General features: G+C 34.0%; 1 protein-coding gene across 1 annotated transcript in view; it reads left to right on the top strand.

The window, feature by feature from the left end:
* IPO11 (importin 11) overlaps nucleotides 1–15,904 on the top strand; it is a 208,004-nt gene that overhangs the window by 85,056 nt on the left and 107,044 nt on the right. The window contains exons 20-21 of the mRNA XM_080805105.1: nucleotides 1,880–1,993; nucleotides 8,129–8,244. Of these exons, the coding sequence (XP_080661231.1) occupies nucleotides 1,880–1,993; nucleotides 8,129–8,244 (230 nt within the window). The remainder of the gene's footprint in view (nucleotides 1–1,879; nucleotides 1,994–8,128; nucleotides 8,245–15,904) is intronic.

Here is a 15,904-nt window from a genome sequence, read left to right as displayed (position 1 = left end):
TTAACCATAGCCATGATTATACTCAGGGAACTTAACATTAATAAGTACTGTTATCTAATATCAAATCCATAACAGGTTTCCTCAGATTTTTTTTTTTTTATGCTCTTCCCTTTTATCCTAAGGGAATGTGTTTGGCTCTCATGTCCTCACTCTCATTTGCTAATCCCCAGCCCTGTGCCCTGTTTTGGGGGGATGTATTTTGTAACAGTAACTCTGTGGGTGATTATTAAAATTCTTTTTTTGAAGCATTAATTTTAATTTAGAATATCATAAATTCCAATGTACAGCTAAGTTTGGGATGTAAATATTTTATGACTTACAAATGTACCTGGGTACTTGGGTTTCAGTTTCTACCTTATGTATAATTAAGAGCATATACTTTTTTTTTAGCCCTTCTTTGAAAGGGTTCTCACTTGACTATCAAAACCAAAATCAGTTTATTTTCTATGTCAGTAGAATATGCTGTTATATAGTGTTTTCAGTTAAGTATGAGTGAGTCAAGTTGTTTGAAACCTGTGGTTTTACATACTAATTGGCCTGCTTTTATAAGCTAATTAGAGTGATCTTTAGGATGGAGAGCACTTACCAAGATTAAGTGCTCAATAAATAATAGTGAGTCAAAATTTGAAAATAGGTGATATATAATAAAGAGTCTCATAATTCTTCAGTTTTATCTCACTGAAATATTTGGGCAAATATTTAACTTCTTGTCTTTCTGTAGCCTCCCTCGTATCCTAAGAGGCAAGCAGTTCTGCACATTTTTTACTATTCTTTTAGTGTATACAGTGTTTTAAAAGCAAAAAGGGAAAATCTCACTTTTTCTGGGAGCACTTTTTAATTTTATTTCATGGGATTGAAAGAGATATTACTGAAGTTGTGAATGTCTAGTATTTCTGTTTATCACGAAGCTTACTCTCATCAGAGCAATTTTAGGTACTGTAACCATAACCAAGAGACTGGATCGCTGTCCAGCTTCAGTGTAGATCCTTTTTATTTTTTAAGAAACTCACTGTCAGGCTGTACTGTGTCTTGGTATATTTTCAAAACTGGTTAGCTTAGTCCATGGTGGTCTTAACAATTGTGTCTTTTAAAAAGGATTTTGTTCAATGTTTTCACTATACCTCTTGGACACCTTTGTCATTCTACTGATCTTTTCGCATTGCAAGATTTTTTTTAATTTTTTTTATTTTTTATTTTATTTATTTATTTATTTATTTTGCAAGGTTTTTTTTTTAAGATTTATTTATTTATTTGACAGAGATCACAAGTAGGCAGAGAGGCAGGCAGAGAGAGAGGAAGGGAAGCAGGCTCCCCGCTGAACAGAGAGCCTGGTGTGGGGCTTGATCCCAGGACCTTGGGATCATGACCTGAGCCAAAGGCAGAGGCTTTAACCCACTGAGCCACCCAGGCTCCCCTCATTGCCAGATTTTTATGTGTACCTTTAGATTCTTTTCTTTCTGGTGCCTTGTTCTCTGGAAGGTGCCATCAGATAATTGTCGAATGTATGAGTAAATGCTGACTTTTTTTTGACAGTGCTGTTGCTAGTTAGGTAAGCTGCTTTGTTAAAAAAGATCCAGGATATAGCAGCATTTTCTATTAAACTGTATATAACTTGCTGTATTATGTTGTTTTCCTAAAGTTTAATTCATGCAGTATATCTGGTAATTATTTAAAAATTTTTAAAAATATTTACCATAGAGCTTTGTGTCTCTGTAATATCTGATTTATCTTTAAAAAGATGTATGCACAATACATTTCATTTAGTAAATATTAAATATTTCCTGCCTGGGACTTAATAATGTTGTGTCAGTGGTTCTTGAAGGAAATTGCTTTCTTTCCTAATACAGTTCTTTTGCTTCCCCTACTTCTGTTGTGATAGATACGACCGTATGTAGGATGTCTGGTACAGTATTTGCCTCTTCTTTGGAAGCAGAGTGAAGAGCACAATATGTTGAGATGTGCTATTCTGACAACACTTATTCATCTTGTTCAGGTAAGTCACTTTCCAGTTTCTTAATTTAATATATATATATATATTTTAAGATTTTATTTATTTATTTGACAGACAGAGATCACAAGTAGGCAGAGAGGCAGGTAGAGTGAGAAGGGGAAGCCGGCTCCCTGCCAAGCAGAGAGCCTGATGTGAAGCTCGATCCCAGGACCCTGAGATCATGACCTGAGCTGAAGGCAGAGGCTTTAACCCACTGAGCCACCCAGGCACCCTACATAATTTAATATATATTTTTTAATTGAAGTCTGATTAACATACAGTGTTAGTTTCAGGTGTACAACATAGTAATTTGACAATCCTACACATTATTCAGTGCTCACACAATAAGTGTAGTTACCACTTGTCACCATACATTTGCATTACAGTATTATTGACTATATTCCCTATGCTGTACTTCTAATCTCTGGGACCTATTTATTTTATAATTGGAAGTTTGTACCTCTTAACCCCTTCTTTATATTTCGCCGATCCTCTTACCTCCCCTCTGGCAACCACCAGTTCTCTGTATTTAAGATTCTAGGGTTTGGGGCTTTTTTTTTTCTTTTTAAAAATTATTCATTGTTCTCATGTGGTTTACTTTAATGTAGTGAAGGGCCTCTCACTTTATGTCTTTTTCATGTGTGATCTAAACACTTTTAAAACTACTTTTGTGGGCACTGGCTCAGTGGGTTAAAGCCTCTGCCTTCGGCTCAGGTCATGATCTCAGGGTCCTGGGATCGAGCCCCTCGTCGGGCTCTCTGCTCAGCAGGGAGCCTGCTTCCCTTCCCCTCTCTCTGTCTGCCTCTCCACCTGCTTGTGATCTCTGTCTGTCAAATAAATAAATAAAATCTTAAAAAAAAAAACAAAACTACTTTTGTGTGTTGACTTTAGATGTTTTTTGACATCTGGAAAATACTCTCTACTTTTTTTTTTTTTTTTTAATTTAAATTCAATTAGCCAACATATAGTACATCACTAGCCTCAGATGTAGTGTTCAACAATTTATCAGTTGGTTATAACACCCAGTGCTCATCACATCAATAACTGCCACCCAGTTATGCCATCCTCTCCAGCAACCTGAAGTTTGTTCTCTGTAGCTAAGAGTCTCTCACAGTTTTAAAGACATTTTCTTTCATTAGATGTAGCAGACTCCCATGGTGATAGACTCGTGATTTGTGCAGTTCATTGTACTTTCCTTGGTTTTTAGGGCTTTTCTGAATAAATTTACTCTCCATTTTCACTCTTTTTTTTTGTGATTTAAAATAAAATTTTCCCTTTCATCAATGGGGAAGGTAGGGAAACAGGTAACTTACTTTTGAAGGAAGGAGTGAATATGATTTTAGGCATCTTGACTTTGAGTGTAGCGTTGTGTAGCAGGTAGAGAGATCTAAAATTTCAGAGTGAACAGAACTGTGTAGGTGTCATTTGAGCGGTTATAGTGAATTACATTCTGGTGGTGAGAGACTAGAGAGGAAAGAGCTTAATGCCAAGTCGCAAACTATCTGGATCCAGGTAGGCTCGAGTGATTTTTATTGATCTTGCCCCAAGGTATGATAGATTTTCCAATGGAGAAATCTAAGTTAATAGTTACTACTTGACAATTTTCTGTTAAGTTAAAAAACATTTTAACATTAGTTTTTCTAAAAATCTTTCTCAGGCACCATAACACTTCTTTTGAATTGTAGATTTTTTTCTTTCAGTAAATATTTGTGGGTGAGTTTTAAAGTTACAAATTCCTACCCAAGGCAGTTTCAGATAGATGAATAGTGATAAAAAAAAATTTTTTTTTAAGATTTTATTTATTTATTTATTTGACAGAGAGAGGCACAACGAGAGAGGAAATACAAGCAGGGGGAGTGGGAGAGGGTGAAGCAAGCTTCCCGCCGAGCAGGAAGCCCAAGGCAGGTCTTGATCCTAGGATCATGACCTGAGCCGAAGGCAGACGCTTAACAGCTGAGCCACCCAGGCGCCCCCCAAAATTTTTTAAAAATCACTTTCTTTTTAAAAACTGTCTCATGTGGGGGCACCTGGGTGGCTCAGTGGGTTAAAGCCTCTGCCTTCGGCTCAGGTCATGATCCCGGGATCCTGGGATCGAGCCCCGCATGGGGCTCTCTGCGCAGCGGGGAGTCTGCTGCTTCCTCTCTCTCTCTGCTTGCCTCTTTGCCTACTTGTAATCTTTGTCTGTTAAATAAATAAATAAAATCTTAAAAAAAAAACAAACTGTCTCATGTGGCATCTCTTTTTATCTACCATTTAATTCTTGTGATCTTCTGTGAAGATTATGTCCCTTTTACAAAGGAGGATGCACAGGCTAGGATAAGGTTACTGCTGTCATAAGTAAGAGAACGAAGAGTCATCCCACATTTTTTCCATTATATCTCTGCCAGAATGTATTTTTAGGTTCAGTTTGAGAGTTTTGTGATGGAGGTGTGAAGAAAATCAGCTTCTTTTATCTCCTTAGGCATTGTCACCTCAGGAAGTCTTAGGAAGCCAGAGTAACCTGCAGGGAATGTTTGGAGTATGGTGTAGGGCTTTTTTCTTTAATCATGACTGTTATGTACCCTGTGTTTTTGTTTAGGCCAAAGGTGCAGGGTTCCAGCCAAATGGTCATCCACACTTCTCGGAGAAGGCATATAATGGTTAATGTTAAAGTTGAGACTGTAGCTTAAAATGTGCTTTTCAGTCATTATAGAAGATTATACTAAGGGTTATTGTTAAGTTTGATTTTGTAGAAAACACTGCCATCCTTGGGCTTTTCAAACTTAACAGGGAAATACTAGTATATTTGTTTTTGTTTTTGTTTCATATTTTACATTCTGGGAACCCAGACTAGTAGTCCCTGACTGAAGAGATCATCTATTGATCCTTGATCACCTGCTTTTGTTACTTTTTTTTACCCTGTGAAAAATTTGAAGCATACACAGAAAAAGGAAGAACAGTATAATCAATCAGCCCTTAGGTAACTATCACCCAACTTGAAGAACCATCACCATTTTGTCTATATAAATTTAGGACACTAAAAAGCTGGTTGAGAGGGTTGAAAATGTATGGGAAACTTAGGAATTATGAATTTTTCCTTTAGGATATAATCTACCTGGGTTGTTTTGTGGGGGATGATCCATGTTTTTTGAGGTCTTTCCTCAGTAAAATATCTTTCAGTTTCCTGCCTCTTGCATGTTACAGCTCCCTGTTTTTACATAATATCAGTCCTTTTGATTATCTGGTATCTCCCTGTCTAGAGAGCATTTGTTCTACCTTATCAGAGGATCGAACAGGGCCAGTGGTTTGTTTGTGGACTTGCATGAAATCTTGGCAGCAAGCTGCTTTGTGAACACTTTCTGGAGGTCCTCTTAGTTTTAATACCAGACCTTTAACCTCCTCCTTCCCAAAGTACTTGGCACTACCAGTTTTTGAGTCTTTTGGAGTTTCTATAATGTAAATCATGTTGCCTCTTGCTGTTATTTTACTGCTGGCTCAGAGCTTTGGTTTTCTGAGTTTGCTAAGTCAGTTACCACTTGTCTTTCCATCTTTTATCTTTCTTTATGCCATCTTTGTACTTATGGTTATAGATCTTTAAGGCACATCCTCTTAGTTTCTTTCAGTGGTTCTTGACAGAACAGTAGTAAATGCATGCATTAAATCGGTCAGCCTTCTTCAGATGTTAACATAGTATTGCTAATACTGAGTTGTTTGGTGTAGCTGGAACATAATACAGAGCTTGGGTTTAGGGTCAGGAAGATCAAAAGAACATCTCTTGAAGTTCAGGACAAGTAATGTTATCATTTGTATTTTAGAAAGGTAATCAGGGCGCCAGTTGGGGCAAGGTTTGGAATGGAGTAAAATTAAGGTCAAGGAAAGTATTTGGCAGACTCTCTGTTAACCATGAAGGGGATGATGAGGATCTGAAGGAAAAGCCATGGAGAGAAGGGAAAAGATTGGAAAAATATTAGAGAGAATGAAGGATTGTTTAGATGTTGGGTGAGAAGAGGAACAAGGAGGTGGTTGAGATACCATTTATCACTAATGGTTCAGATCACTTGAGTTTGGAAATGTAGGGAGAGGAGCCAGTTTTAGAAGATAGTGAGTTGTTGGTTCAGTGGTCAACTTAAGAGTTTGAACTGGCTTCTACGTGATGATGTCCTGTAGTTACTTACTGTGTCTAGAATAAAGAGATAGAGGGTTGGAGATAATAGATTTGGACACTTTCAGCATGCAGATGGCACAGGAGAAGGCAGTCAGAAGCAATAGCCTGGGGAATGCCAATATTTAGGGGGTATTATTCTTTTTTCCCCCTTCACCTAAAAAGAAATAATAATAAATATATATTCACAGGCTGTTGAAAAGATAGTAAGTACAGAATACCCTTCACCCCATTTTCCCTTTTATTTTTTTTTAAAGATTTTATTTATTTATTTGACAGAGATCACAAGTAGGCAGAGAGGCAGACAGAGAGAGAGGAGGAAGCAGGTTCCCTGCTGAGCAGAGAGCCTGATGCGGGGCTTGATCCCAGGACCCTGAGATCATGACCTGAGCTGAAGGCAGAGGCTTAACCCACTGAGCCACCCAGGGCCCCCCCCCATTTTCCCTTTAGTCTTATGTAATTATAGTATAGTATAGTATAGTATAATATTGTATCGTATGATTTCTGCCCCTTGAAGCATTTCTGATAATTTTAATAACTGTTGAACTTACTTTTGAGCTTTTTTAGTATTGTAGACAATGTTCTATTGTGATTATTTCATAGTGTTGTGGACAATGTCTTTTAGTTACAACTGTGGGCTGAGAGAATATTCAAATTTATTTAAAGCTGAGTATCTGGGATTGGACACATTCTTCAGGCCATTAGACTGCAAAGGTGAATGTCTTCAGGCTTTGACCAAGAGAATATTACATGTTTAGCAGTTGCTTACTTTCGTTTGGCTAAAGCTAGTAACTTGTGCTTATTGTATGTGTACTAAGTAAGTAGATGGATTCTCATTTTCCTAGGGAATTTTAAGTCTACTTGCTAATCAAAATGAACTTGACTGGTTTATCTTGATCTTCTTTTTGTTGTTATTGTTCTATTAAAGATTGAACTATAGAGACTTGAAATTAAACTACATTTTAAAGTCCAGTATACTACTTTGTTAATTGTGACATTTTAATAATTCTCTTCCTTTAAAAACATCTTTAGTAAGGTCTTTCAAGTTGTACTGTAATTTACTATAAACTATATTGATATTTGAATTATTTTCTAAATAAGGAGGTGTTTGATGCTTTATTAGTTTTCTTTCTGTGTTTATTAGATTATGGAGATTATTATGGATTAGAAATTGACTTTTTATCCATTTCGTTTTCTTGTAGAGTGCTTAGACTCAGTGTGCTTCCCTGAGTCAGCCTCTGTAAGACAGTAATTAAGCAAACTAGAACTTTAGATTAAACCCCCTCTTCTTCCTCCATCTTTGTGTTTTTGGGTCATTAATATGAGCAAAAATTGTTCATTTGAAAAAGAAAAGCTTATAAAACCAAGGAAACAATCTCTTCTTTTACCCTCTTCCAGCCTCCTTTTCCCCTTCCTATATTTAATGTTAATTTTTTCTGTATGCTCCCAAGAAACATTTTTATGCATATAACTCATATGTGTATAGGTAGATGTTTTAAAAATTATGCAGTTGTTATACATACACTTTTACACCTTTAGATTCAGTTAGTAATTATTGATGAGGTTGTTTTCATTCCATGCCTAATCCTTTTTCATTGACTCCTCAGTATTCTGGGATATGAATATACTATGATACAGTTCAATGATGAATATTTTGATTGGGTTCATTTAGAGACGATGTATAGAATTTAATATTGCAGTGTTAGTACTTCTTAAGTAGTCAGAGAAAATATATATGGAATCTCTTAAAATGAACAGATGTGTATAGCCTTGGTATATATGGTTTTATTACCATTAGGCAATTGAATAGTATTTTTTTTGCTACTTGATTTTCAGTTGTAAACAGAACTCACTTTGTTTCTAGGACCATCCCAGAAAATCTGATTGATTTATTTTTTGTAAGTTTGTTTTAGGACCTTTTTATATGATAGGTTATTTTTTGGTGGGGGTGGGATCTTAGTGTGTATTATGTTAAGTTTTATTTATACTTCCCATAGGGATTAGGAGCAGACAGCAAGAACCTGTATCCTTTCCTGCTCCCAGTTATTCAACTGAGTACAGATGTTTCCCAGCCTCCACATGTTTATCTTCTGGAAGATGGTTTAGAATTATGGTAAGAGGAAAAATTTGATACCCTGGATTTCCCCCCCCCCCCCCCCCGGTCTTCCATACTCTTATGCCAGTAAAGCAAAGGTCATGTAACAGGGCTTAAAAACTCAGCATTTAAAAACAAAAACATGAAATCGCTTTCCCTAAACTGGGTAACATAATAGCTCCATTCTTCTTGGCAACTGTCACTCAGTGTAGGCTCATAGGAGTCAAAGTTGAAAGGGGTAATTTCAGTAAGAACTTGGCTGCGTTTAATATTTGCAAATTTGAAATATAAAATAGGGAGAGCTCAATAAATTTTCAAAACTAAAAATGACTTAAAACTTGCAGCCTGTTGAATGGGATGTTTTAGGGGGTGTTGAGTTATTTTTCAGCCTCTTAACTACCTTACCTAGTAAAGTACTGAGATACTATAACCTCAGCACCAAATGCTGAGTCTACTTTGTCTTGACTAGTTATTTTACCAAGTGAGTAGTATGTCATGTTGAAAAGTAAAAAGGAAAAACTCTGTTTCTGAGGTGGCTTGGTGCTACAGACCCATAGTGACTGACCACTATGTTAAGGAACTCTGCTAGAACATGGAAAATCTTTTTGCTTTACTAAGCTTATCTTATGCATAGCACAATTTTCTGTGGGGCCAATTATAATACAGGAAAGGCTTAAACATTCTGATATAAACTGACTATTAAAATTAATAAAGAAAACCACAGAAATAACCGCAGAAAAAATGAACATTTCTGTTTTCCTTCCTTCCTTCCTGCCTTAGTATTTTTTTAGATATTTAGGAATGAACCTTTTTTTTCATTTTTAGAAATTGTCTTTGTTGCAAAATTAATGATCTGTAGCAGAATACTACATGAACAATTTTAAAACAGGTAGATACTCAGTTCACAAGTTGGGTTCCTCATATATTCTGGGTTATGTTGTTTGAACTTAAATGACTTTGAATGGTTCATTTGCAAATTAGCATGTGTTGAAACCTTTTATATTCATATATTTTTATTTGTACAGGATAGATTACTTTAGATGAGGTATTGGCATTCTTTTTCTGTAAAGGAGCAGACAATAAATATTATAGGCTTTCTAGGCTACAGGGTCTCTTATCCTAACTATTCACCTCTGCTGTTTTTATGCCAGAGCAGTCATAGATAGTATGTAAAATGGCTGTGCTCCAGTAAAACATCATTTATAGAAAGGATGTGGGTTAAATTTGACCCATGAGCTGTAGTTTGTGAATCTCTACTCTAGATGACAAATTAAAACATTAGTCCCTGGCACATTTCTGTAAATATGTAGATAATAGATGATGTAAACTATTAAAAGAGCTAAAAATATTAGCTATAGTATAATGAGATAGACTCAGATACTTAACAGTATATTAGCATATATGTGTATATATATATTTTTTGGACTTAGAATATTAATGTGTTTATTAAAGGTCTATAAATTTTTTAAGGATTACATGAACAAGGAATAATAAAAGTACTTGCTTCGTTAATAGTAATCTCTTTTTTTCCTAGCCTTTAGTTACATGTAGACAAAATGAAATCATTAGAATACTTGTGGGCTTTTTTGTTTCTCTTTTGCCAAAATGCTTAGTAGCGAAGATTCTTTAAGTCAAACCAGGGTACACATGTCTTAGAAAGTTAGGACTCATCTTTGGAATTAGATATAGGTGTTGATCCCAGTTATACCACTGCACTGGGTGTGTAATCATTGTCTGTGGGACTCTATTTCCTTATCTATAAAATAAGGAAGTATAATTCCTACCTCATTTTGTTGTTGTGAGGATGAGATAGTTTGCAGAGTGATAAGGACCTTGTATGTTACATTGAAAGCCTGAGAATCATTGAGATTGTCTAGGAAGGGAAGGCCAGGTATAGAACATTCAGAATCCCACAGAACTTAAAACATTCCAAGGTCACATAGTGATAGATGAGGGAAACCAAGCCGAGAGAGGAGACTATTTCTTGAACAACAGAGTGGTCCAAATATTGCTGATTGTCCTTGTTAGAGGAGTTCAAAGAAGTGAATTTGGCCCATGGAGGTGATAGGAACGGTTTCAGTAAAGTAGTAAGTTAGAATTGAAATTAAGTACGGACTGCGAGCATCAACAATTTCAGGAGCATTTATTATGAAGAGGAGTATAGAAATTGGGCAGCAGTTGGCTGGTATGGGGAATGCAAGATCTGGAGGGATGGGAGAAGCTCAAGAGTGATATAAGTGGAGGCAAGAAGGGATGGGATTTAGCATGTAGGTTTTTTTTGAGTAGCATTGGGGTACTTCATTTTAACTGGGGGCAGGAAGATGGATTTTTGTATTATAGTGGGATGAGATAGGAAGTGTTTGATTAAACAGATTACAGATTAAACAGATTAAACAGATTATATTTTCTTAACTAAATGTGAACTGTAGCCATCAGCATAGTGTTATGGCTGGATAAATGTGTATAAGATACGGGGGGTTTGTGGAGAAAAAAGATGTAAATAGTTATCTTGGAGAATGGGAAATTGCACTTACTAGGGATTATCAGTAACAAGAGATGTTTGTGGTTATATATACCAAGTAATACTCTTCAGACTGATTATGTGGTTGTTTCCCAAGTCAAGTTTTTTCCCCCTCTTGATTCAGCATGCTAGAGATTTTTTAGTATTACTAGTATTCTCAAAGAACCAACCTTTGAATGTGATTCTCTTTGTTGTATTTTTGTTTCTTATTTATCAATGCTCTTATATTTATCATTTCCTCTTTCTACTTACCTTAAGTTTTTGTCATTTGACCTACCTTCTGTGATTTAGCTTGTTAATTTTTTTTCTTCTTAACAAACATAAACATGTGATACTGTAAAATATTTTTAAACAGAATTTGAGCAAACTTTGAACAGGTTTTTTGTTCAGGTTTTTTTGTTTCTAAATGAAGTACGGTGTGGTAATGGAGACTGGTCAACAATAAGCATCAGCTATATACTGTTGATTTTAATATGCTCTTCATCACTAAAAAAAAAAAAAACAAAAAACCAGTTTGATTGCCTTTTGCCATCATCTTAGGAGATTTAGAGTCTTAAAAAACAACAACAAAATAAAACCCCCCAAAACTGTTCTCTTTAAAAAACCGACTTCCTGAAATAAACTCTTCTTATTAGGGTGAATTCTACTTTTAATATGTCATGCAAGTCTATATTCTGGTGTTTTATCAGATTTTATGTTTTTCCTTTAATTATAAATGAGTTGGATTGGTAGTCCATATTTTGTGATGCTGTCTGATTTCATATCAATGTCATGTTTCTTTTACCAATTTATCAGTTTTTAAAAGTGATTTTTTTTTCATACTGGAATGATCTCTGTAATACAGTAACTCTTTGGATGATTCGAAAATTTAGTAATAAAGGGAACTGAAAATGGATTCATGGCTTTGGCTGAGGAATGAGTCACAGTTTGTTAATATTCTCAGGTTGTTTCTTAGTTGTTAGTTTATACATACTTCGGTTTTGATTCTCCATGTCTGTTACGGTCTGGGTACTTAATACATTACAATACTAATTTAAAAAAAGCCTTATATACATTTCCCTTATCTCTGTTATTTGCAGTTCTTTTGTTTTACGTCTTTTAAAAGTACATTTATTAGAGATTTTTCTTTTTATTAATATGAAAGAAGTACATGTTAGATTTTATGAGTTTTCCTATGTTTCTATCCTTTCATTATTTCTCCTTCAGATTTTTTACTTCCTATACTTAGCTGGGTGTATTTTCTTAAAGCTATAAAAATGGTTACTTTATTACTTTTGTTTTTCTTAAGTGCTAAAACATGTAAAGCTGTGAATTTGTCTTGGATTATAACTGCCTGTTTCCCATAAGTCTTGATATAGAACGTCCTGTTTTTTATTTTGGTGGTAGCATTATGGATTTTTAATGTCTTCTTTGACTCAATCTCATTTATTTTTTGCTCATACTGAAATGTATGATTCAGGTCTAGATTTACTGCATTGTATATACAACATACCACTTGTTCAATGTTTTGAAAATTAATATAAATTTTAATGACTATAGGCTTTGCTTTTGTCAGATATTCATATCAATAGTAATGATGATATCAAAGATGCATTCTTTATTCTTTCTAACTAGTAGGTTGTATAGTTATATCAGTGTTTTACTTCTTAATTTTAACACTGGTTTATTAAAATATCCATCTAGTTCTTTTGTATTAGTTTCCCTTTTTATTTCTAGCATTCCTGATCTGTAACTTTTAAAAGCTGTTATTCACTTCACAAAATTTTGGTATTTTTGTATATTGTTAAAATATTTAATAAGTAAACACAGTATTTAAAATTTAAAATATTTTCATAAAATGTGATGAAATATATACGTATGCATTGATTAACTTTTCACCTTTTAATTATTTTGCATTTAAATTTTATCTGATATTAATATCATATGGCTTACATTATTTAGATTTGACTTAATTGTCTTTGTTAAATGTTTACATTTTAGCATTTCTGTTTGAAATTTTCCTGTGTATATGAGGTTTATTTTTATATTTTGTATTTTAATTTAACCAAAGATGCTTTACCTCAAAAGAATTTTCATGCTCTTACATTTACTTGTTAAATTGATATACCTTTTTACCTGATGGTCCATGTTTCCTGTATTTTTTTGTGGAAGAGTAACATTAAAATTTACATTTCTCTAGTTAAAGATGCTGATACATATAACTTTGTCTAATTATCCCCAAGAATAGTAACTTGTCTCTTTCCTTTAGTGCTTTGACTTTGTCTCTCTTTCTTACTTTCTTATTCTTCATTTGAAGTTGGAGTTATATGCCATGTCATTTTATTTTTTATTTTTAAGTACTTTAAACTTTTCAAGATTTTTTTCCTTTTTTAAATAGTATGGCTTATATTGTGGGAACCAGCATAGGCATCAAGAATGACAATGACCTGAATGGTCTTTTTACTAAGGTAATGACATTGGGAGGGAAAAATTGATATGGAATTTTAATTTGGATCAAATGACAGAGTTTGAAACATCTGAGATTTAGAATATACCCATCAATTTTTTTCTCAGTGAACTGTCATAACCGAATTGTGTTTTTTCTTTTGACTTTATTGTTATTTTAAAGGTGAATAAGATAAAAATTTTGAAATCTCCTGTTTTATTCTTCAAAAATGGAATCAAATCCTGTTCTTCTTGATCTAAGTAAAGTGTCTAAAAATATCATTGCTTGTATTGTGGCACTTACTTCATTTTCAAGGTGGCTGGTTTCTCTTGTGTCCCCCTTTCCTCTTCCCAATTCTGGCATTTAAAATTTGTGAAATAGTTCGTAGATAAAGATAATAGGAAAGTCATATTATTTATAAATATTTATAACATATAAAATGAAAATCCATTTCCTGTACCCTTGTTAAGAAATGGGATAGTAAGAATATCTTTGAAGCCCATGGTATTGCATGGTTATTAAATTCTCCTGTTTTCATTTCAGGGATGACCCATTCTACCAATTTTTTGGTTTTCATTCCTTGGTTTTCTTTCTTGTATTGTAATGTTTTTAAAATCACGTGTGTGTGTGTGTGTGTGTGTGTGTGTGTGTATGTGTCTAAACAGTATATTCTAACTTCATATAAATTTTATAGCTTGTGTTCTAACTTGTTTATTTATTTTTTGCTCCCTGTTCTAAGATTGATCCATATGGATGAGTTTAAGGGTGTGAATGTCACAATTCATTTACTCATACACCATTTTGGTTGATATTCAAATAATGCAGCTGAACATTTTGTACATGACAATGTACGCAGATGTATGAGACCTTATTTACTAGGTCATAAGTATGTGCACATACACACATTCCACTTTTTCAGATAATAATTACTTTCCAAGTGATGAGACTAACTTCCTCCTGCCAGCACTGTGCAAGAGTTCTCACTGTTCTGTAGCTTTGCCAATACCTATTATGTCCGATTTATCTGGTAGGGGTAAAATTGTACCTTGTTTTGTTTATATTTCACATTTTCTTGATTACTAGTTCAGTATCTTTTTATATTTTTTATAGTCAGGTTTATTTACAACATTTGGATGGATCCTCTTTGAAATGCTTTTTCATGTGCTCTCTACATTTGTCTCTTATTAACCTCTTATGTGTATTCCTTGGGTACTGCTTCCTTTTCAGTTACATGTTACTGGAAATCATCTTCCAGTATGTGACTTAGATTTTGACTTTTTTTGCAGCATCTTTTGATACACAGTAACTGTTAACTTTAATGTAGTCATATTTATCTTTTTCTTTAATCTTTCTTTAACTTAAAGCTATAATTATATTCTCCTGACATGTAAAATAAAGGCTTACCCTTCTCATATAAATACTAGAATTGATTTCTTTATTTCGTGTGAGGTAGTGGCCCAGTAGCTCATGACCAGTGACTGATTGTCCAGTCTTAACTTGGGAGCTGCCGCTGTCATAAACCAGCAGGTCTGTTTCTTGTGTTACTCTTTACGATATTAAATACATTGATTTTTATAGTAAGTTCTGATACACAGTAAAAGAAGTACCTCCCCCAGTCGCCTCCATATGTTTTGTTTCCTTGAGAAATTTCTTGTTTATTCTTGGTCCCTTGCGTTCCAAATCATTTTAGAACTCAGGTTTCCTAATTTCTGGGAAAAAGCCTATGGGGATTTAAATTGAAGTTTATTGATTTTTGTATAACAATTCAGAGAGAATTGACATCATTATGATACTGGGTATTTGTATCAGTGACTCTTTTGGAAATATCTATTTAAATCTTAAGTATTTGTTTTGGTGTAAAGAAATTGAGTTGATTTTTATATATAGTGTATTGACATATTTAGCAACTTTGTGAAGTCTCTTAGTGATTTAAGTACTTTTTTATGAATTTGTTCTCCCTCTCTTTTCTGTCAGTCATATCTTCTGTGAATGAAGACTGTTTAACTTTTTCCTCTCACCCTTGTATCTTTTATTAATTTCTTTGTCATATTATACGAGGAACCCTCCATACGTGCACTCAATAGATGTGAAGGTAGACAAGATGAAAAAGAGAGTATATTTTTTGAAGTGTGATTCTGTTTTTCGAAGAGATTGGTTTCAAATATCACCATTAGTTGTGTTTCTACAAGTGTTTGGTAGGTACTCTCTTACCAGATTAAGGACTTACTTTCTGTTTATAGTAGGGTAAGAGTTTTGATAATGAATGTTAGATTTTGAATAGGATCTCCTTCTACTCTTTTCTTTCAGCTGTTGTGACAATCATGGTTTTTTTCCATCAACTTACTGGGTGGGGACTGAGGAGATAAACCAGCTACACACTTCTGTGATAAACCAGGACCCATATATATTTTATTTTTTATACATTGCTTCTTTCATATTTCCCAGTGTCTGTTGAAAGGACACGTGAATTACATGTGACAGAAAAATAAAAACAAAGCAATTTTTGTCTCTCCTTGACTGTAGTCATGCTTTTGCTTTAATAATTAAAATTGTATTAGAAATATTTTAGTATGTAGTTACTTCCCTTACTATTTTTGCTGTGTATTTAGGAATAATAATATATGATTTATAAATAGGTTTTAAATTTTGACAAATTTGGTAATTTTTTTCCTAGAAAGATAACTTTTATAACTTACTGTATTGTCCATTTTTCTTCCTTCCTTTAGATGGGA

This window comes from Martes martes (genome assembly GCF_963455335.1).
Source record: "Martes martes genome assembly, chromosome: 5".
Taxonomy (NCBI): Eukaryota; Metazoa; Chordata; class Mammalia; order Carnivora; family Mustelidae; genus Martes; species Martes martes.
The sequence above is the reverse complement of the archived record's forward strand: the minus strand, read 5'-3'. Positions and strand labels throughout refer to the sequence as shown.